Source organism: Amblyomma mixtum, chromosome 1, assembly GCF_055824585.1.
Source record: "Amblyomma mixtum isolate Tamu chromosome 1, ASM5582458v1, whole genome shotgun sequence".
Classification (NCBI taxonomy): Eukaryota; Metazoa; Arthropoda; class Arachnida; order Ixodida; family Ixodidae; genus Amblyomma; species Amblyomma mixtum.
The window spans coordinates 322716082-322739276 of NC_143012.1; the positions used below are offsets into that span (position 1 = coordinate 322716082).

The 23195-nt window shown below is 44.4% G+C and overlaps 1 protein-coding gene and 1 long non-coding RNA gene across 2 annotated transcripts in view; one reads left to right on the forward strand and one right to left on the reverse strand.

Moving 5' to 3' along the window:
• Positions 1 to 23195, forward strand: part of LOC149372722 (uncharacterized) — a 273432-nt gene that overhangs the window by 67802 nt on the left and 182435 nt on the right. The window lies entirely within an intron of this gene.
• LOC149372726 (retinaldehyde-binding protein 1-like) lies at positions 9160 to 15963 on the reverse strand. Its single transcript, XM_089568116.1, has 5 exons — positions 15825 to 15963; positions 14757 to 15008; positions 11509 to 11702; positions 9763 to 9873; positions 9160 to 9354 (listed from the first exon to the last, which is right to left on the reverse strand). The coding sequence occupies exons 1-5, from the start codon at positions 15961 to 15963 to the stop codon at positions 9160 to 9162; spliced, it is 891 nt and encodes a 296-aa protein (XP_089424242.1).

Genomic DNA, 23195 nt, shown 5'->3' on the forward strand with positions numbered 1-23195 from the left:
AGATATCCCGCTGGCGGACATTTTGTCAAGGGGATCTCCGACGTTTTCATAGCCACTGTGTGAAAATTCAATATTGAAGAAAATTTTATGGTCTTGACTAGAGTATGTCACTCATCATGTGCAACATTGTAATCTGCTTCAAAAATAAAGGCACCCGCCGCTATATTGTCTGAAATTTTCGGCTAATGCCCCGGTCACAAGGCACCGTACAGAAGTTGGACGCATGCTCCATTATGCCCCGGCAGAAAGCGCACAGTAACATGGACGCGCTGAAGGACACCTAGTTGAAACATAGAAACTAGGCGGCCTGCATTTGTCCTTTGAAGCTGCAATGCAGTTTCCAGTTAGCTCAGGATAAAAATATTTTCTAAAAGTAAATTTTTAATACATTTTGCGTTATTCATTCATAAAAATTTGGATATTTTGAAAACATAGTTTTTTTTTTCAGCTGGCGATACCGCGGCGTACCCTCGTCCTACATTTACAAGCACTATGCCCACTACGACACCATGTGTGTGTGTGTGTGCGCAGCTCTTCGCAAGAGTTAAAAACAATACGATTGCTTGTCACAGGACTAATGCGCTTTCATGTGCCGGCCTGCTCTTCCGGTGTGATTTAGGTTTCAGTTTTATTTTAGAAGTTTGAAGCTCGACAGCTGCGAGTAAGAGTGCAATGATTCTTGCACTGCTGCATACCTTTCTTGTACATTCGGGAACTGCACTTCTAACGCTTCCAATATAGCTTCCACTGCTGTCCTTGCAGTAAAGATAGCATGCGAAGCGGTGTTACGAAAATCTGCCGATGATCTGCGTAGCTGAAGCCTACATTCAAACTAGATGCGCCAATCCACGTTCCGTTTTACATCTCCACAGAACGGTGCGCTAACGAAGTGTTCGCGCTCTGGACTCCCGCTGTAACTTATGAATCCTCTCAATCGCATTTTTCAGGTCGTCCATATTGAAATGATGCCACGCTTCATGTACAGACTTCATTGCTCGGCAAGTAAAACTTTGCAGCACCATGGCTGCCTTGATCAAGTTATTGTTTTTGATATCATGTGGTCGCGCGAACGAGTTCTTTGCAGCTGGCTGAAAATAAGATGCACTGTATTTTGTTCGCCGTCAGCGTTGGCCGACGTTAAAAACGTCTTGAGAGTTCGGCTTCAACCAGTTATCCTGAAATTTCAGAACTGCATGAAATGACGACAAATGAAGATAGTGAAAGAATTGCTGTTGATAGGTAGCGGTGGTGATAGCAGGAACCATTAGTTATTTCAGAACTCAAGGTTACCGGTAAAGTTCTCGTGAAGGTTTGAGAAATATATTTTTTCTTGTCCAGTGTCAGCTGGTGGAATGTAAATGTCGCAGCCTCTCAAGATCACGCTCATTATCCCACGTGACAAAAAAGACCGAAAAGACAGTTCGCTTAATTATGCATTTTGCATCTGTAGTCGGATACAACATAAGAAGGCAGCGGCTTTCCCCGTCAAAGCATCCCCTCCCAGCCAATGGCGTCGACCGATTCTCATGACCATGCTGGTGTCACAAAGCAGGGAATGGTAGATAAAAGGTGATAGTCCCCTCCCTCCATAGTCGGGGATAGACCCCTCTCTCCATTGTGGCACCACTCCCTGCATTGTCACCCTAGCAGGGTCATGAGAATCGGCCATTGGATGGAAGGGAATCCTTTGAGGGGGAAAAGCAGCTGCCTTCTTAAGTTGTATCCCACTATAGTTCATGAAAAGATTTAACAGAAAAGAAGCCTGAATTAGGTACCGAGAATCGACGCGATCCCAGTGCAAAAGACATCTCCTAAACCCTCCTACAATTTATAAAAGCAATTGCTTTCGAGCAAAATGAGATGGATTCTGGAGCCACCGCAATAAGAAAAAAAATTTACGAACTAAAATACAAGCTAAAGTTTAATTAGTAATCATAAAAAAAATAAGCGCTTCCAGCAAGCTATGTCACGCCGGCGTCCCTGTTGTTCTGTGTGCCGGCAGTCAGTAAATACGTGGCATCGGCACATATACTCGCGAATGAACTCTGCGGCGTGCCGTCCACCGTGCTGCATACCGTTTGCGGTAAATTTACAGCCTTTGTGTAAAGTTTGGAGGTCAGCGGAGTTGTTCCTCGGGCCACTCCGTGTGACTCATCATGCGTACAAAAACATGAGCACTTAGCCAAAGTAGACGTTCTGCTGATGACACGCTTGCAACGCAGTTTTCACGGGTAAAAGATCACCGTCAACCGGTATGTTACCTAATAACGAGGTTGTCGACGATTTCCTCTAACAATCTGTATTCACGACAATTAAACAGGGCACAATCGCGATTTTCATCACCTGCTGTCTGCATAACGTAATGCCTGCCGCGTCCCAAAAATTATTGTTTGTGTTGTATATGCACCTAGTTCAAAACTAATGCACGAGTATTGTAGAGCCACTTTTTTCTTGTCTTAGGCTCAGGTGTCGAGAAATCATGCAGACTACTGCTTCAGCACTGCTATTTCAGGACTGCTTGAAGAAGCTGTTTCGTTGTTTTATACCTCAGGCACTTTTGTCGGCAATCCAGTAAACTTTCTTACTCTCAGTTATTTCGTTCTCGCAGGATCTAACTGTGCGATGGGAATGCTGGTATATAGCTTGCTTCGGCTGCCGAAATCTGCCGCATCCAAAAGAGCCAATATAACAAAGTCTCCGTCATCCGTCCAAAAGGAACAGTCGCGCCGCCAACAGAGTTAACAGCTTTGGAATTCACAGCATTCTTTCTTCACATTACAAAACTTCACTACAAAGATTAACAGATGAAAATGATTATGGTTATTTTGGACCTGAACAAGTAAATGATTTCCATCCGTGTTGCCTAGGAAAGGCACAGTGGTATTTCTTAGAATGTTTCTCTCTGGGGAGTCCATAACAAAAAAAAAAGCAAAGCAATTCACCCCCGCAAAGTCACGTGACATTTTCCCAGCTACTCGGATCGGCGATCCGCTACATCTGATGATTCAACCTTAGTGGGCTACTAGAAACAACAGCCACTTCACAATGGGTAGTCGAAATGAGCAGTACAAAACTTACAGCGAAACATAAGGTGTTGCGCATCGGTTTAAAATAATATAAAGAACCGTTTATGTGAATGGTTGTTCTCTTTCTGCACAAAATTATTAGTGATGAGCGCCTGTAACAAAGAAATCCACATAGGCTGGTAGAGCATGGAACAAAATCTCTCATTTGGACCATATTTTAGTAGTTCAAAAACATATTTTTTTTACGTCTTGGTAGCTCAGAAGACCAAGTGTGTTCTGGGCAAGCATTTGCTCCACTATGCGATAAGGGAAAAAAATGAAGAACATACCGTTGATTGCAGTATCCTGCTCGTTTCTTTGCGCTGTTTCTCGACAACTACAAGTGCGTAACACGTCACAGTTGTTTCATTTTCGCAACAGCGGTCCTCCGCATAAAAACACACTGGAGTGCAGCGCGCAGCTAAATCTACGCGCGTTCAAATTTACCTTTTTTTTTTCTAGCGCCCGTTACCCTCACTGAGATTTAGTACACTGACCACATGCTCCGCTAAAAGCCGAACACTGGTTCCTATCTGTATATGAACAACATAGGCAGAAAAAAAGAATTCAGTCTCCTTCCCCCATTGCCCTTGCAATCGGTCACTCTGCCTTGCTCGGTCTGACCGCAGCAGTATCGGACGCTTCGCGGCGGCGTTGCAGTGCCGCCCATCCTGAAGTAACAATTCCCGCCGACCAGAAATCGGTCACCACCCTCACTGCCGGCGACAACAAACAGATGAGTTAACAATACCGCTAAGTTCTCTTTCATAGCTAACACAGAAGTGAATGCAAAATATCGTGACGCGAAAGATAGTTCCAATTCTGATATCAAAGAAGCGAGCGCAACGTCGATTTTTGCGGCTTTTACAGTTACAGTAATTACAATGGGCCATGTTGTCGCCAATAGTTCTTTACGCTTGTTTGTGCGTTTGAACAGGTCGCACCACACCGAATTTTTCAGCCCTTCACATCTTACTGGCGTTATGTCTATGATATGCTGATAGTTCGCTTGTGACGCATCTGCAAAATACACAAGCATGCATGCTTGTTTCTTGGCCTTAGACATGAGCCGGACATAATTCCGCAACAAAATATTTTTTTTCTATTCCTCTTCATGTCGCTCTCGATAAACGAGCGATATTTAAGTTTTTCAGCGCCGCTGGTTGCAATGTCAGCTAGCACTGATAATTTGCAGACAAAAGAAAATGTCCAAGAGAAGCGATTTCTGTAGACATGCAGTAGCGAAAAGTCGACGCTCTGTTGCAGCCGGTCGCGCACTTCAGCCCCTGCATTCCGGCCCACATACTGCCGAAGGTCACTGTGCGGCTTTATATCGGGCGCTTCATTTTATGCAATAGAGATCTTCGAAAATGAAAATCCTATAAAAGCTACTGAGTGTCGCTTTTCTGGTTTTATTATTTGGATAGGTGGCTACCTTGTTCAAGAGGATTTGCAAGCGCCAATTCATTTATTACCTTGCATTTTCTAACCATCTGTTTTGTTCTTTCTTTTAAGCCACATGTTTACATCAAACGGCTTACGACAGCATTTTTGTAAGGCAACAAACTCATTTTTTTTTCTCAGATGTTTCTCGCCTCTATTTTAGTTCTCTCATATTCTGGCATGTTGTAATCAGCAGAAGAGTTCGTTGTGTGGATCAATACTGAATGCCATCAGCTGCAGTGCGAACTATCACAACGTAAACAGATATGCATTGTTGAAATTTTTATGTTGTTGTGGAAGCCCGCTGTAAAAGTGCGAGGACCTCATCAAATAAACTCAAATATTGGTCGACTCACGAGCTAGTCCTTTTGTGGCATTCTCTCTACCACGTATCTGTAAGCGTGGCAGGTTGCCCCATTAACCCTGTACTTAACATTCTGAAAAGCCCAGGAAATCTGGACAAACGCTTTTGGATTGCACGGATGCCGCCGTGTGTCGCGTCTCCCTGAATGTTCGAAATTACCTTGGGAATTTATGCTGCTTGGTACATCCTTTCGATTTTGTATGGCTGTCGGAAGTAGTTTCTGTTAACACAAAGTGGATTTTATCGGTAAAATTTTGGAGCTAGGAGGAAATGTCTGCCATCATAACCACCATCCATGGTAAAACCGCGCGGAAAAAACACGAGGACGGAACAAACACGACAACACGAGCGCATACTTTCAACTGACGATTTATTACGCACATGTGTGCATATATAGCATTCCCGCCAAAACACTAAACAGAGCAACAAAAAAACTGCATCATCACTGAAAATATTAAATCTACATATCTAGAAGTGCATGCTCCAAAAAGGTGATTTCGCGGTTAGCCAGTGATAATGAGGGCTTACTAATGCATGCTGTACCCCCTTTGTCAATGTGATATGCCTCTACTATTTCCCTTACTATCTGATCCTTATGTTTGAAGATGACGGATGTCTGGTGAAGCAATGGAGCGCACGTGTGCTCAGGTTGCCTGCAGTGAAGCGCCAAATTCGAACCGGCTGCCTTGTCCAAAGAATTATGGTGCTCCCTCAGAGTGATGAAGCAGTGATTTTCAGTGATGAAGCAGTTTTTTTGTTGTTCTGTTTAGTGTTTTGGCGGGAATGCTATATATGTACACATGCGCGTAATAAATCGTCAGTTGAAAGTATGCGCTCGTGTTGTCGTGTTTGTTCCGTCCTCGTGTTTTTTCCGCGCGGTTTTACCATGGATAGTAATAACCAACTTGCCCACCTTTCTGCACTTATAACCACCATGTTCACTCAGAATCACTCGGATATATCTAGTTTCCTTGTGAAATAATTTTTAAATATCCCCACAATATTATGTGGTGGTCACTACTGGTGGCCACCAGATGTCGCAAGTTGCTGTATAGCCAGGAAATCTGGGCCTGTTTGTGCTTTTCAGCTATATGTGTACTTTAAACGAGAGCATTTCACGAAGTCCGCACTCAAGCACTACCTCTGTATTTCTCATGAGTTTCTGGCCTACTTTTAAATATTTTGTCCAGATTATGTGGCCTGTCTTTTTCGAAGCTAGTAGCATGACCATACCTCCATGCAGGCGCATTTTCGACACGTTGATGGGACCAATGAATTGCCCTTTTCTGGTGCCTACACCGAAAGATAAATCTGGTAGGGTTTTAACATGAAGTTAAACCTAGTAGACGTGCGATATCATGTATTTAGGCTGGTTGACTAATTGTTTTGGTTTGCTGTGTTGTCGGTACATTTGGCAACGATACTAGTTCGATAGTAGTGAAGGGTGGTTTATTCAGGCGTGGTAAGCGCCGGCGACGAAGATTCTTGCACAAGTCATCAATGAAGCAGCGAGGCGAGAGGCAGGACCGCAAAGAGCAGTTCTTCAGCAAGAGCGTCAGACGGCCGCCTCAAAAGCTTCGTCGTCGTTGGCGTCGGCGCATGATCATTTTCTTCCCCCCATTAATGCTAGTTGATTCTGACTATCTTCTTCATTCCATTCATATTAGTTGATTAAGACGACGACGTGCAATGGTTAGCACCAGACTGTGTATATTGGTTCCATAGTAGCATTAACTGATAAAGACGAGGACGTGCAATGCACAGCGAGGGAGAGTGTGCAGTTTAACATGCACCCTGGCCAATCCCTCGCTGTGGGTATGTGCCTTAAGCCAGAGGACATCATCATCATCGCTCGGAAGAGGCTTGATCGGCTGTGGTGATAGCATAGTGCTCTTGCGCAGTGGTTAGCGAAGAGAATCTGTTCGCGCCGCCGCTAGTGCGAATCCCTGTCGCGACAGCAGTTTATTTATTTATTTATGGCTTCGGCAAGGTTCCTCTCAAGACCAAGTTTCAGAAAAACCCGGTGAGACGGTTTCACTCGTAACGTAGTGTTTTCGCACTAAAACTATACCATAAGCTGAGGCGTTGCGCGGAATAAGTTCGCGACAAAAACTTCGTCATCGATTCGTCCCCCCCCCCCCCCCCCCCCCCGTACATTGCACCGACTGTGTTTCCTCTTCTACTTCTGCCGCCGCGGTGGCTCAGTGGCTATGGTGCTCGGCTGCTGGCCCGAAAGACGCGGGTTCGATCCCGGCCGCGGCGGCTGAATTTCTTTGGAGGAGAAATTCGAGGCCTGTGTACTGTGCGATGTCAGTGCACGTTAAAGAACCCCTGGGGGTCGAAATTTCCGGAGCCCTCCACTAAGGCGTCTCTCATAGCCTTAGTCGCTTTGGGACGTTAAACCCCATAAACCAACCAACCAACCAACCAATCTTCTACTTCTCGCGTCCTATCAAAGTTGCCTGGCCTTGAACGGCAAAAGGGACTATGAACGTCGAACCCTACGTGCTCGTTGCTGGTTCGAATACGCCTGAAGTGAAGTTTGGTTTGGTTTGGTTTAAGGGGTTTAACGTCCCAAAGCGACTAAGGCTATGAGAGACGCCGTAGTGGAGGGCTCCGGAAATTTCGACCACCTGGGGTTCTTTAACGTGCACTGACATCGCACAGTACACGGGCCTCTAGAATTTCTCCTCCAAAGAAATTCAACCGCCTCGGCCGGGATCGAACCCGCGTCTTTCGGGTCAGCAGCCGAGCACCATAACCACTGAGCCACCGCGGCCAAAAATGGTAGGGTTTTAACGTAGTTCAACCAAGTAGACGTAGCATGTTTTTAGCCTGATTGGCTAGTGGTTTACTAAGATTGGTAGTCGGCACGTCTGGCGACAATATTTCACTGTGGCTAAGCTCCGATAGAGGTTAAGCTGATGTAACATGTTCGCGCGGCAGATGGAAGCTCATGAAAACGACGATGTACAATGCAAAGCACGAGAATGTGTTGCAGTGGCGCTGTCGTGCAGTACCCAGCGAAGCTGATCTGTTCGCAGTGCCACGGGTTCTAATCCCAGTCGCTGAAATATTTACTTTTTTCATTTTTTTAAGGTCAAAGTCAAGGTCGAGGCTTCAGCGATGGCCCGACTTTTACAGCTTTGGCCGTGAAGCATATCCTCTAAAAACGGTAGCCTCTAACAGTCTGACATCAGCAGAGAGGATATGTCTTTATTGGTGATCAAATATTGACCCCAGATATTCTGCGCCGGTGAGCGCGACCAGATGCAACTGGCCGTATTGAGAAGCTGAGGTCAGCCCTGCCCACAACTCCATGGACGTGCAAGATGTGGCAGTAATAGGAATGGTGGAACAAGGCACAAGAACATGCTAGGTAATCATTCATATTTGCAAGCATCCAATTGAACAAGATAACCGGCTGGCGTAAACTTTGTTCAGAAGGACTCCGCAGCTTTATAGTCTTTGTAGGGAAGTCAATATTGAAAAAAAAGTTGTGGTCTTGACTAGACCATTTCACTTATCATGTGACACACAATAACCGGCTTCAAAAATAACAGCAAAAGTCACTATGTTGCTTTAAATTTCTGTCTAATACCTCTGGCACACGGGCAATTATAACGGCCAAAGCTCCCGGCCAGGCATGATAACGATAAAACATTGAAACCGCCGTGGTGTCTTATATCACAGGAGCGATAGCTCAACATTTGATTCCGCAGGTTTGAGCCACTGTAATTTTTTTTATTATTTTGTTATAATTAGCTTCATAACGTTAAAGGTTCTAGGAAAAAACGACGTTTTTTTCTGGCGACCTCACCGCGGCGTGCCCTCGTCCTGGATTTACAGGCACCATGCCAACTACGGCGCCATTACGACCTTGTTATTTGTAGAAAGTGGTTACAGAGATCAGTTAGAATCATCTGGAGTGATCTGCGGCGCTGCTACTTGCCCCTGCTCACTCCACGTCGCGACCGCAGTTCCTTTTTTTCTACACGATTGCGTGTCGTGTTTATCGTGTCTGCTGATCGAGTGACCTTGAACCTGCGGCAGCTGGAAAGAGGCAGCCTTTTCCTGAGGTGTGCATGCATAATATATTCTCATGCAAGACGTGATTCTCGTTGATCGTCGGCATCATTATTTGTTGATTCTCTGCAACAGCGCTTAAAGCGCCAAAAGCACACTCCACTGACTGTGTGAAGGACCGTTTCAGGACTCAGGTACCACAGACCTACCACATGTTAAAAAGAGTTCCTCATAGCGGTGTCTGTGCAAAGCACGCGCCGGTTAGCCTTTATGCGGCGTTTGTCGGTCGCCTTGCGATGACGGCAGGAACTCGTGGAACCACTTCTCCTGGCTCCTCAGCTGCCTTTCCATCTCGTCGTAGTCGTAACTCTCGAGTGTGCCGCCATACTCTTGTGGGACCAAGTCGTCAGGCACAACGCCCTGCAGCCTGGTTACGTCGTAGCCACAGAGATGAATCTGAAAGCCGCACAAAAATTCTCTCCTATATGATCAGATTTCAGTGCCACGCGAAAATTGAACACCTGTTGTATCTCAGTTGGCGTAGCGCAGCTAAAGGCATATTGTTTAGTCGCCTTTCCATAAATTCGTGTAAAAGTCGTTAATACGTACGTGCCGCGTCGACATCGCTAAAGCACGTTATGAGTGCACACATCAGAGAATGCATTCGCCATGTGCTGAGTATAGAGTCGAATTATAACGGGTAGGGTGACATGAAAGCAACAGCCTGTGCATTAACTAACGAAGGAATCTCTATTAAAGCTATACTTCTCAATTATTACGAAAGCGCTAAAGCTTCTTCCCGAGGGGCGAAAGATTTCAAATTAAAGTACTAGTAGAAACCGCTTATAAGAAGTTGATTCTTACCCTTTTAATCAACTTAGTCTTTAAAAATGGCTTGGCGATGGTGAAAAAAATATTAAATATAGCAGGGTGGTTGATAACGTACACTCCTTTGATGCGCAGTGGACAGCAGTCCTGTAATAAAGAATAACCGAATGTGAGTTGCTGACCCGCTCTTGCTGCTTCAGTGCCAAAAGATCTTTTTCCGAAGCATTTGTATCGTGAAAAGGAGCACAGAACTTATTATTTGGAGTAAAGTTTAAGCCTAAAGACTTTCCTGCATTATCCTGCGCTCAAAAATGGAGTCTCTTGACTTTAGATATCTGCCAGGAGCTACACCACTTAAGTCCAGGTTCTCATCTGTGGATTTCAAAATGTAAACCCTTCTTCAAAAATTTTTAGCCCCGGGAGGCTTGGCTCTGGGCCACGCCGTGTGGCTCTTAATGCACCTCGAATGTTCCTTGTCTCTTTAAAGCGATAGGAACTCTGGTCGCCCCCTTTTGAATGTTCAGGCATCAGGGCATGTACAAGAGCCTTACTACACAGCTCAAAATGAAATTTTTCTTGGCTCTAAACTTTTGACAAAAGGCTGCAAAGCGGCCATGTACTCTAAGGAAGCACTATTTTTAAACAAAACAAATATTGACACTTCCAGACGGCATCACAAGATCTACAACAGCCTGGAATGTTGGAACGTTGCGTCAGACTGGTATGTGAAATGCGAGCACTTTTGCTAGAGGACAAATGCAGTAACAGGGCAAATGTCTCCAATCTTATATAGCGTTTCGCCTACGGCCATCAATTTTCGCAATGTGGCTATTGTGTGCAGGGCATGAGTGGACCATTAATTTCAAAATCAGAGGTTCATTGTTACCGTTACTATCATCCTGATCTGTTTGTTTTAAATTTCTATTCGTTGATACTTGTTCGCATAAAATAACGACCCTCGGAGAGTGATAAGACGAACCACTTAGCGACTTTCTGCGGTTTGTTTGCCCAGCGCGTTATACTTAAAATACAGAGGATAGAAACGAGCAATACAGAAACAACGGAAAACCTGTAGAGTACCTTCATGTGCGGGTGGCCTGATCTAGAGACGCATCGCGTTTTCATTCTTTTCGGAACGAAATAAACTGATGCACCTCGAAAATGTTAGTTATTCTATAAAATGTGATCTTTTCCCACTAAAACCTTTCGTGGGATTTAAATTGGATAACAATTCCAAAAAGGCGTAAACTCGAATGAACTGAAGAACGAGTAATTAAGAAATTGAACTTAAATATTTTTTAGAGATGCATAACCTAGCGGAAAAGAGGGAATAATATAATTTTCCAGGCCATACAACGTCGACGGAAATTATAGTTGTGACATATGTCGAACGGTGAAGGAGCTAGTCATCACAGGACAGTACTATTGAAAGTTTATACACTTCATGACGAAAAACGACTGTCAGTGACAAGAACTTTTGTACTCAGAAAATTAATATGGCGCACTTCAAGCAGACACTGCACGTAAATATTGGGTGGTAGTCATCTGGTGAGAAAAGAGGACTTTTCCAGAGTTTCTTATCACCTTTTACAACCAGCAGCATCAGCATACAGAACACTCACGAACTCATTCCTAAAGTTTGTACGGTATGGCCGGCTACAACTACAGGACACACGTGGGCGCAATGGTAGGCAGATTCCATCCAATTTGGGTGGTCTTGGGAGTAAATATTTCGCAAGGCTACAATTTCCGTTTCTCCGTCACGTACCGTAGGCTACTTACCTGCACAAGCGAGATAAACTTCCTGATCTCAGAAGGTGTGTAGTGGAGGAAATGTTGTGGTCCTAGGCCCATGACATCTAACACCCACACAATGCCCGTGATCTGGGACTCTTCTTTGCGAAGGAGGTGCATCGTGTGCAGCATGCCCACTCTGAAGAAGTCGTTGAGCGAGCAGATCTCTTCATTCCATAATCCTAGAAAAGGGAAGCATATATCGACGAAAATTTGTGCGATAGGTGAATGAAAGTCACAGTATGATTCAAAAAGGTGAACCATTCTTTTGAACTAAACACTAAGAAGGATGAATCGAATTGTGAGTTGAGAGCGATCGATAGGGAAGGGTTTCACGAGGAAAGGAGAAAGGCAGTATAATTGGCTCGTTCCCAATAAAAAGGCGAATCATGCCTTGACGCAAATACGAAGGAGTCGATAAGAGGGGAGATCGAGGATGTCTTGTCATATTGGAGACTGGGGATTAATTTCTACCGCCTTTGGCTCCTTAAAGGACAAGGACATCGCAGAACAAACGGCTTTTGTTTTTAATTTTTGCCGCCATATAAATGTAAAAAATAGTCTATCTCGTCGTCGAGAGTAGATGTAAGCCTCAAATGAATTTCAGAAAAGTCATAGCACATGGCGGCACATTATCTGGACGAGGCCGCACTCGAGTTCTGAGGACCGTCCTCACCAGCCGCTTAGCCGTACAGCTCGCTCGGCTTGCTTCGCCACCTTTGATGTGAAGCGAGCGACCCATTGTACGAGCATCTAAAGGACTTTTTCAGAGTTTAGAGTGCCCTTTTACAACCTACAAGACCCGCGTTTTGCTGCCAGAACACTAACTGAATTAAAGTTTGTACACTGCGCCCAGCAGTTTGGTTCCGCCACTCGGATAACACCGCAGCTTTTTGTTCTTTCCTATCAATATACTTATTAAACGCGACTATAAACAGTAACGAGCTATATATGCATAATATGCACAAAGCAGCCAGCTACAGGCTGCGCTGCACAGACTTAAACTATTTACTTTCTAGCATCACGAATTCGCGAAATACGTTTTGCACGCTGTGCACTGTTATGTATCAAGACTGGATACAACTTTTGATGTAAAAACGTTGATGTCATGTTGCTCCGACCGGACGCAGCAGTCATCGATCCGGGCACGTCATAACATCATGGTCCCGGCAACCGTGTTTCGACAGAGGCGTTAATGCAAGAGATCCTTTTTCTGTGCGAAGTAGGTTCTTGTCGCACTCACATTGCAGAACAGAATGCAGAGCCCTTTGACCTACACTGGACGTAGTCAGGATGTTGATGATGATGCTACCTCGGATATAATGAACTTATTATGCCACCTCAGATATAACGACCTTTCGTGTGTTAACCTCGTATATACTGAACCTAAGGATTCTGCCTCGTAGATAACAAACATTCATGCGTTAACCTTGGATATAACGAATTTTCATCTACTGATCTTGGAGGTAACTAACTTTCGTATGTACTGCCGTGGATATAACGAATTTTAGTATGTCAGTCTTGGATACAACGATTGTTTGGCTGCTAAAGCATACGAACCATGAACCGCGCAATACCTGAGAGTTTTTATTGCTGGCATAATGGCGGAAACCTACCATCGCTTTCACCCGCCTCTTTGTTAAGCAGGATAATTGAGTTTATCTCTAGACGGCTTCTGACGGCTGTATAGGAGGAAGGCTATGCCCATCATAAACTGCCATCAATTGCAGTCGCCTAAATGAGAATAAAGGTATCAGCTGATAATTGATGTACACAAGAAATAGTCCAGTTAATTTAGAAACGGTACAGGACGATTACTTTTTTTATGTTGTAATGCTCACTGAGCTGTTCACTTGTGCTCACGTGTTCGGCTGGTAGCTTGGAAACATGGAGGAGCTCATTGAAGCGATAGCCCCTAGCTTCATAGAGGATACGCATTTGTCTCGGTTCTGGTCAGGATGTTTCGTCGTACTAAATGATGATGTTGGCTTTCCGTGCAACTGGTCTAACCTCAAAGAGAAAGTTTAAGCTTTAACGCGGCCCTATTTTTCAGACATACCTTAAATTCTGGCACATTTTATAGCTAATACGGCCTCTGACTGTGATTGTAGCGCTCAGAGTGTAATAGAGTTGTTTTGGTGCTCTTTCCGATGTGTTGTACATATTTAATTAATTTCGCACACAAATTGAAGATCAAATTTATAAAAGGGCTTAGAACATTATATGGCATGCACAGGGGAGAATACCTGCCATAGTGGCCTGTGCTCTGCAGTTAGTCAAGTAATTCGCGCCGCAGTATCTTCACTCATATACTTATTTCCAACGTTCAGTTGCCGAAGCACAGTTAACTTGAGGACTGTTACGTAGCAAAAGTTAACATTTTTTTTTACTTAGTGACACTGACTATCATCGTAGAATTGCCCTTATTTGGAAGAGTCTCATCCGAATATGTTTGTTCTAACATTTCCGAGACGTTAACCTAAAATGCGCTCTCATTGTCAGTTCCTCAAGGCAGAAGCAGATGCAGCCGTATGTGCCAACTATATACTAGAATAACGTTTGTAGCGGTTGAATTATAGTTCCCACTCTCGAAAGAGCTTGTCAAGAAAGAAACAATGTTTTATTTCATGGCGGTTTTGCCATCATCAATAAATTTGGCTTCGCAAATTTCCTACCATGCACTTCATTTTCCGTCCAACGTGAACCCACCATCTGTTACTTTGTAACTATTATGGGCATGCTATATTTAAATAAGGGTTCATATTATAGCATGAAGCCTTTTTAGGAGCATTCATTTTGCCTATTCATACGCCATCAGTGTATTGTTACTTAAAATACAATCAGGTCTGATAACTCTTGCCCATCGTCGTCGCAATGCTTCTCTTTGTTTCATCAGTTTTTTTTTATTTACAGTTCCCTCGACCAGTCACCCTACATCACACCGCCAGCTCGTTTTAACCGGTATTCCACAACAAGTAGCGTCGTTTTTTCTTCGCACAGCAAAAGACTGAAACGGCCTTTCCCACGACGTTGCTGCCATCCTCTGCCCATCAAGTTTTGTTAGCAGTTTAAATAATCTCTTCAATAAGTTCAGGTAGGGAATCATATTCAATTAATATTTGTACTCCCACCTCTTATGTAAAACCCCTGAAGTGGAGTCTTTAAAGTAATAAAGCGGAAGAATACACTCCCTCACGTTTAGGCGGAGACACGCACGCCAAATGCCACCACCTTACCTATTTTAACCAGTATAGCAGGTCTCCCTTGGAGGTCTCCCCCACGCGACACCGTCACCAGTCGATGCTTTCGGCAGACGGCATTGAAAGGGATACTGCGCGGGCCCAGAGCCTCGAACAACTCCTGGTATTGCTTTTGTGCTTTGACAAGGCCCTTCACTCTCTTGAAGGCCTTCAGAGTGTCGTACTTCTGAGCCCGCAGAAAAATGGTTAAGAAAGCTTCGTCCGTGCAGGTGCTCAATGAAGGGTGATCTGAATAAAAGAAAGAGCGAAAGTTACATCTTCTGGCGATGTGCAGTCTTTTTCTCCTTCTCGTTCACCATCGGAAATTGTTTCAGTAATTCTTAAAACTATTGGATTTACTGTCACGAGTGAAATACACGTAATTGGGTGCGGCCAGTTTGGTAACGCAAATTGGTTTTATAAACGTCCTCCGACCGCTAGTCAACTTGAGAAAGTGGTTGGTACGAATGAGTACCAAGCGAAATCAACTAAAGCTTCCATTGTGGAAAGGATTTGGCGATTAAAAGGGCGCGATTTCAAAAATTTTGACGAAAAACGTAGACACGAGACCTTTGCTGGAGAATTACGTACGTTCACTTTCCACAGCAAAGCCAAAATAATTTAAGAATGAAAGTGCACATTAGTGGCTGGAAGCTATAATGAGCCAAGATTAAGTGAAAGAGAGCAATTACAGCCGGTAAGAAAAGACTGCTGTAGTGTCATCTAAAAATGACCGCATAGATCCTCCAGGCGTGCACGTCAGAAGGAAGCGCATTCGGAGCAACAATAATGTTATGACGACTATCCTTTTAAATCGCATAGCCTTGCGTTCATATTTTGAAAGTTACGAGGAACGCAGGGTCAAGACTGGGACCTCTCGGTTTAAGTACTTTGAACAAGACTAACAAAATCGCCTAATACTGTCTGCTTTTTGTCAGTTGATGAAAAGAATGTTTCAAAACTTCGCGACAGATCACGTAAAGCATCATGACTATACGTTCACAATAGCAGTGACCGCACATGATACTCTGATTTGCGTGCCACCAAGCGGTGGTATATTCTTACCAGCGATGAGTTCACGTAGCTTTCTGAGAGCTTCGCGTCTGACTTCGTCTGTTTCTCCCAGATCCTGACGGGCGAGTTCCCGTAGGCTGTCTGGAATGCTGTCAACTGCAAGTGTCGCTTCACTCTTGATACTGGTCATCGTAGAGAAGCTCGCTGTTAAAAAAAGATGTTTATGGTAGTTTTACTGTGCCTCCAAGCTACAACCTTAGCTTTCTGAGAAACCCAGCGGAAAAGGAACTCTTATAATTGCGTGTAAACGTATTAGATGCCTACACTCTAGTGCGTAACACGTATAAGGCTAAGGTACACCGTTGTGCAAGGATTCAGGCTTTCGTAGACCTTAACTGCTACTGGCGAGAACGCAGTACGAAATCCGCGATCACTCTTATATTTTCTTCATAGCGAAAATTGCAACATTCCTAAAATGCAGCAGTCTGTACCAGAGGATGATTGAGACACAGTGCAGACAAGACGGTTTGCAACACAGCGTACACGTAGAGCGGGCCTCCGTCCAAGGACAGCACTATCGTCAACAGCGTCAGACCTCGGTGCGCCACGTATCTTGAAATGATTTATGTGCAGGGAAATTCTCGGAGGTTCCGAGCTACGTTAAACTTTTTTTCCGTCGTCGCTTTACTAATATATATATATATATATATATATATATATATATACACACAAGGAAAGGGGAATGAGGGGCTCGTTATAAATATGAGAGAAGCCAACAGCCACAGAAACCAAGGGGCACAGGGGGTTTTAAATTTATTTATTTATTTTTGTGGTGTTGATCAATTTATAATATTACTGAATATGTTATCGCTTAAAGCTAATTGATTAGAAAAGCTTTTCTAATCAATTAGCTTTAAGCGATAACATATTCAGTAATATTATAAATCGATCAACGCCACAAAAATAAATAAATAAATTTAAAACCCACCCCCTGTGCCCCTTGGTTTCTGTGGCTGTTGGCTGCTCTCATATATATATATATATATATATATATATATATATATATATATATATATATATATATATATATATATATATATATATATAAGTAACTTTATCATTGGACCAACTTTATGTTCCACAAGTTTCAGTATTAAATTTGTAGTGGCCTTACAAACAATTCTAATCGTATTAATCTGGAGACTGCAATAACCATTTCTTCTGTTTCCAAAAAAAAAAGCTGTACTTGAGTGGTATAGATTCCAATGTGTACGTAAATGCCTACGCAAAGGACCGTAAGGATAATTTCATCCGATCGTTACATCACTCAGCGGCAATATGCAGGCTACTTTCTCATGCTTGCTCGCTTGTCGCCTGTAAATGGAGCTTTCTAGGGGCGCCGAGCCACGTGTCGCTTTAACTGCGGTCGAGAACTGCACTCCCATACTTTTGATTGCCCCGTCGCTTATTGTGACAGCAGCAACTTCGGCATGCAGCCAACAAACTAGATGGAGAGAGGCTGCCAGCAAATTAAAATAAATGAGTATCGGCGCTTAATGGTATGAGAAGAGGTTTGTGAGAGGTTTCGCGTTCTTTCTGCCGAGAGTTTTCCATGGAAAGTACCTCCGATGGCCAAAATCATTGTTTCCTTATTTACGCATACCAATAAGGGTGTAAGTATGCGTTCTGTAACCACAGCTGAAAGTTAATTATAGGGACACGTTTTGCCACGAAAAAAAAGGAACTCTATACAAAATCAGGCATGGCATTAGAAAAAGAACTACCAGTCATATTTTCTGATTGCCCGTATTATAATTCTCATAAGAACCAAAAAAATTTTTAAATCGTGCGTCTCAACCCCGATCTTCAGTAAAGCTTTCTCATATATGTATAAAATTATGAAAGAAACAGCGCTTCCTGGGCGAATATTGTAAGCCCGTATTAGTGGCCGTGTGGTTTAAACAGACACTGATTTGTATGAAGGACTAAAGTTTGCTTTTTTTTTCGATAGCGGTAGCTTATGGTTTCAAGCCTCACGTTTCCAAATTGTTCCATATCAGAAAATTTCCATGTTGTTACGCTCCGTACAAAGGAAGCTTAATGCGAATGCGAAATTAAATCCGTAATTTAACCCGATTTGTGTTGTCACAGCACTTCTTGTAGGAAAAAAAATGGTAACTCAAGAAAAACAGATCCTTTCTCCGCCACAGTTTACTATTCTATGCGGTAGTAAAAAAAGACACCAACATACCGTAGATCCCTGTATACTTTGTTTGCTTCGTAGCCCCGGTTGACCATTCAGCTGCTGAACCACGTCAAAAGCACTGCGCGTTCACAATAGCGGAGGCAACGTATTCCACTAACCTGACGGACTCCACAAAGTGTGAGCAGCTAAGTGGGACGCTTTTTATCTTCAGCCTTACTTGATGGTTCTGTTATACTCCCGGGTGTGAAGGCCTTCACCGCAAGTTTCCTTAGTGACCTAACACTGGAGGCTATCTGCATTAGGAACATGGGAACTTACAAAAAATAAACGTCTTTCCAAGTGCGCGGCGCTCGAATCGGTCTCTCTTGCCTCCGCTGCTCTGTGTCTCAGTTTCAACGTCCAGCTTATCTGGCGTATCGCGCCGACTACGCAGCCTGCCCTCTTCGGTAACGCAGAACTCTTTCGTCATACCAGAATCGGTCACCGCACTCACAGGAAACAGATGTTTTGCACTTACGTGTAAAACGAACGGGCGGACTATCGAAACCATTGACTCTTTTCTTGTTTTTCTGGGAGCGTGCAACTCGAAATAGAATACTGTGCTGTGCCAGTGCCTCTTAGCAAGAAATGACCTCTGCGCTCCTCGTGTGACGTCACGATTCTTGCTCGGTTGTTCATATCACGGCATGAACCTAGGCACAAGGCTCAAGAAGCGACGGCCATCAAGAGACCTTGGCGGCTGTCGCTGTGTACTTTGTGTACACAATGGGATGTCGATGTGGCTGCTGTGTACACTTTTAAACTGTGTACGAAAGAACTGAGCTGAACAGCGGCTACCAAACTCTTATTATTTATAGTTAGTTTTCTCAGGACTGTGCGTAAACAGCCCCGCTCAGGTTGCGTCCTTTATCATCTTCCTCCTTTTGTTTGTTTTACTCTCGCGATGTATAATGAGCGAAGCATTTATTACTTATTCAGGCATACATGTATTCTCTCTTTTCGTTCCGTTCGGTAGAATGGTAGAGCAGTGGAGTGCACCAAAATCATGCAAAAGAGCGGTGCTATGTAGGGCTTAACGTATCGAGCCTGCATGTAGGCTATGAGAGAAGTCTTATAGAGAGTTTAGATTAATATAAACCACCTGCGGTCCTTTACCCCACATTAACCTCGCACGTCTAAACAAAAATTAGCGGTGGTGAATAGGTTGATGTGGAGGAAATGTCATAGCCTTTTTAATGCTGCAGCACTACTAGGCGCATTTTCCGATTTCAGGCATGCGTATGTACGTACAAGTACGGACATAAGTAAACAAAGCACGATATTTCGTTCTAAGTATAATCTTGCATCCCTTATTGGAAATGAAGAAGCGTTGTTTGTCCGTGAGAAAGCCCATCAACGTCTACGACCAGCGTGCACATACAATTGCTGGAGATCTCAGTTACGTGGCAAGTGCAAACTGTTCAAAGACAACTGCGCGCTCCGTTTACTTTTGTCCGTACCTGTACGCCCCTGAAGCCTGATTTGTGACAGGCGGCCCACCGGGTTGTGGCAACCTGCTGGGTATGTACATCTGACGGCCCGTCACCTGGGCTGAGTGAAGGGTATCCCCAGGGTGAAGGCCTTCAAGGTAAATGCTTTCAGGGTAAAGGCCTCTAGGCCTCTGTGCTTTTAGAACATAAGGACCTTAAGTGCCCACAGTGATTAGTGCTAATGCACAATATTCCGCGCTTAGCCGTGCTAAACTGTCTGCTAATTTTGGAGCGAGAAGATCCACTTTTCGCAAGCAAACCTCAAGGTCAAATGACGCTTGCATATGACGTCTAACTGGAGGCTCGCCGCAGGTGTGGCCATGGGACGTCATACCACGTGACTTGTCGCAGCTGTTACCGCTGCGCTGACCACCGCTCCGACCGCTCGCTCTCGCCGGTTGTGTCACGTGACTAACCACGTGATTCGCTCTTGCTGAATAAAGGCTACCGCTCGCAGCCTAGACACCGCAGATACATGAAGCCGAAGCCGGTCACCGGGACGTGTTCTTCGACTGAGCATTGGTGGCGTCGGGCTGCTTCTAGCGATCCCTCAGAGAGCGTCACGAAGCTGCGTTGGCTAGATATAATTGTCTCGAAAGCAGTCTCGTTGAGTTGATGAAACCGATGAAGAAAGGGAGGTACGTCTGGAGAAGCAGCGGCACAGGCAACAAGAGTATCTCAAGCGGATGCTGCCAAGGTCTCCGCGTCGACATCGGCCGCTGGTTCAGCTGCCTTTCGCTCCGTGTAACCTGGCTCAGCCGAGTTGAGTCACAGCCATATTTATTTGTTTCATGCGCCAACCTATTCCAGTTCTCATTCTATTCTAATTCCGATTCAATACCGATTTTTAGTCTATTGCAATTCCAGTCCTATTCGTTATCGCTTTTGAGCCGTTCTGAGCTATTTTCATTTTTGCTCAATCATTCTCAGACCGGCATCTCCACTACAAGTGGAGAGGAGCTGGAAGGGAGGGGTGGACAATTGCAGTTGGTAGGTGTAGAGAGAAATCCACCTAAACACCACATGCCAGCCGCCATAGTTGGCCGGTGGACGCTGATGGCCGCGTCGTATAGTTTTCGCCCTCATGACCCTCCACATAGAAAATGGGGAGAGGGGGATGGCTGGCAGGTAGCGGGTGGAGGGAGGGAAATCCGCTTTAATCACCATCTGCCGCGGTTGGCAGGCAAAGGCTTCCCATAGACGCCTTCGTCGTCGACGCCGGATATAGTTTTCGCCTTTATAGACCTCGTAATGCTATCTCATTAGAAGTCATCTCTCTCACCTCCGTAAAAATGGGGCCGCCATGCCCGGTATATCACCCGCCGCGGTGGCTCAGTGGTTAGGGCACTCGGCTACTGAGCCAGTAGCCGAGTGCTCTAACCTCTGAGCTGGAGTACCCGGATTCGAACCGCGCCGCAGGAGCCGCGTTTACATGGAGGCGAAACAATAAAGGTTGCTTTGTGCTGTGCGGTGCCATTGCTCGTTTAATACCCCCACTTGGTCGAAATTACTCCAGCGCACTCTACTGCGGTACCTCATTCTCTTTCTTCTTCCACTCCCATCTTCCTCCACTCATAGCGCGGTTGAGGCGTCCGCCGAGATATGTGAGACAGATTCTGGGTCATTTCCTTTTTCACAAAAAACACTATTTTTTTATCAGCGCGCCCAAGATGACAGCGACTATAGGTGTTCCCTCGCTTCAGTTTAAGGAGATTTCAGCAGCAAGTCTTGGCGTGCAAAGATTTTTATTAATACTTTTTCATTAAAGGCTTAGTTCTGGAGGGACCTGGCAGTACTGAAACACTTAATTTTATTCATTTCACATTTATTTCAGTAAAAAATTGGCTTGAGCCGCTTGAAGTAAGGGCGATTCAGTAGGTGAAAATACTCCCCTTAACCAGTGTTTTTGTTATGAGGCAAGCAAACGAACCAGCAAATAAAACCGGTGATTTTGTTCGCCTGATTGCGTTAAGGGATGACGGGGTTACAAATGACATATAATTCCCTACGATTTTTCTTGCGAATGAAAAGACGTCGCTCCTCAATGGGATCGAGGCAAAAAAAAAAAAAAAAAAACGTCGTATGAAAAGTAACGCAGGACAGGTCGACGCCGTTTTCAGCGCAGTGGAACTCCGAAAAAGCGACTCGGGAAGCGGCGCGCTTCACAAAGATTAGTTCTCGTCCCCTTTACCTGCATCGCAAAAATAAGAACGGCTCGGCAATGCCGCTGTCAACGGGGTCGCGCGGTGCGATACCGCCGCTGCTGTCGTCGGTCACTTGCGCCAGAGTCCATCAACAGCTTTACTGAAGGAAACTGCTTGTGCTAGTCTTTTTTAGTGGCCACTGCACGTGCGGGAAAGAAACTCACGTCAACCGCCGGATGCTCTCCTTATATCAGTTTTTAGCCACCGTTAGACCGCTTATCGCTTTGGAAGCGGCTACATCCGTTCCTTGACTCGCTGAATCGCATAGTTGTCTCCAGTTTCACTGCCAAAGCAGCGGTGGAGGGACGTTCGTTCGTAACCACGGACAGCGCTCTAAGCGGAAAGCCCTGATATCCTGCCGCGAGAGAGGATCTCCGTTGTTTTCTTGTTTTAATGCATTTCGTGGTCTTTCAAGTATATAGGCAATAGATAGCAAAACTCATATCCCTAACGAGACATTTTAAATGTTATCCTTCTAAGTGTAGGTATTTATCAATATATCTTTTAAAAAAAAAGAACGCTGGTCGCGTACCTTTCTGGAACCTGTACGCCAGCCGACGGGAAAATAGATTGCTTAGAGGGAGGCTGAGTTGCTCAGTGGCTCTGCCTGCGTGCTACTGTGGGAACACAAAATGTCTTGGTTTTACTTTTGCTTCAGCTTCAACCAATAAAATAGGTCATTTATGAGATTCTAGTAATATTATAGGCACGACACAGTTCTCATAACTTTGATGTAATACGAAGTTTAAGAAAAACATTGTTTACATGCAAACTCACCGAGTTCGTATTCTCAGTATATTATGATGAGACTGGCTGGCTCTGTGCACAGCAAGTATCGTATATTTATTCGTTTTAATTATTATGCCGAATATGGTTCTTAGACGGTGAATGAATTAATATCACAGTGAAAAGGGAACGAAGTCATTTTCAGGGCACAAAGGCAATGGCTGGTTAAAAATTAAACGGCGGTACAAAACGAATACGCAGTGCAAGAAATTAAATCTTTTGGGAATTGCGAATGACAACAGAGAATTTATTAAAGATTCACAAAAATTTTGCGATAAAAAGCGAATACCAGCCAGTGCTTTACTTCACTGCATCAACATATAAAAATTTGGAGAGTGTTCAGTAGCACGCAAACTTAAAATATAACAGCACTTCTTGAGTCACATGTTCTGGGTTAGTGGTCGCCGGATTTTATTGTCAGCTGTACACAAATGCTAAGGTTCAAAAAAGAAACAAATCGGAGCGTGGCACAATCAGTTCTACTGCCGTTGAGATTCATTCATTGTGTCAGCGTCGGTAGGTAGAGGTGCAACACATATTCGATAGCGCCGCATGGACCTAGTATTCTGGGAGAAATGATTGACTGTGACCAATTTTCCCGAAAAGGCGTCAGGAACCAGTAGCACTTACTCGGCTCTTTCGGGGAAGTGCCCATGAGACCCAGCTCAGAGGGAGTAATAACAAGCGATGCAGCGAT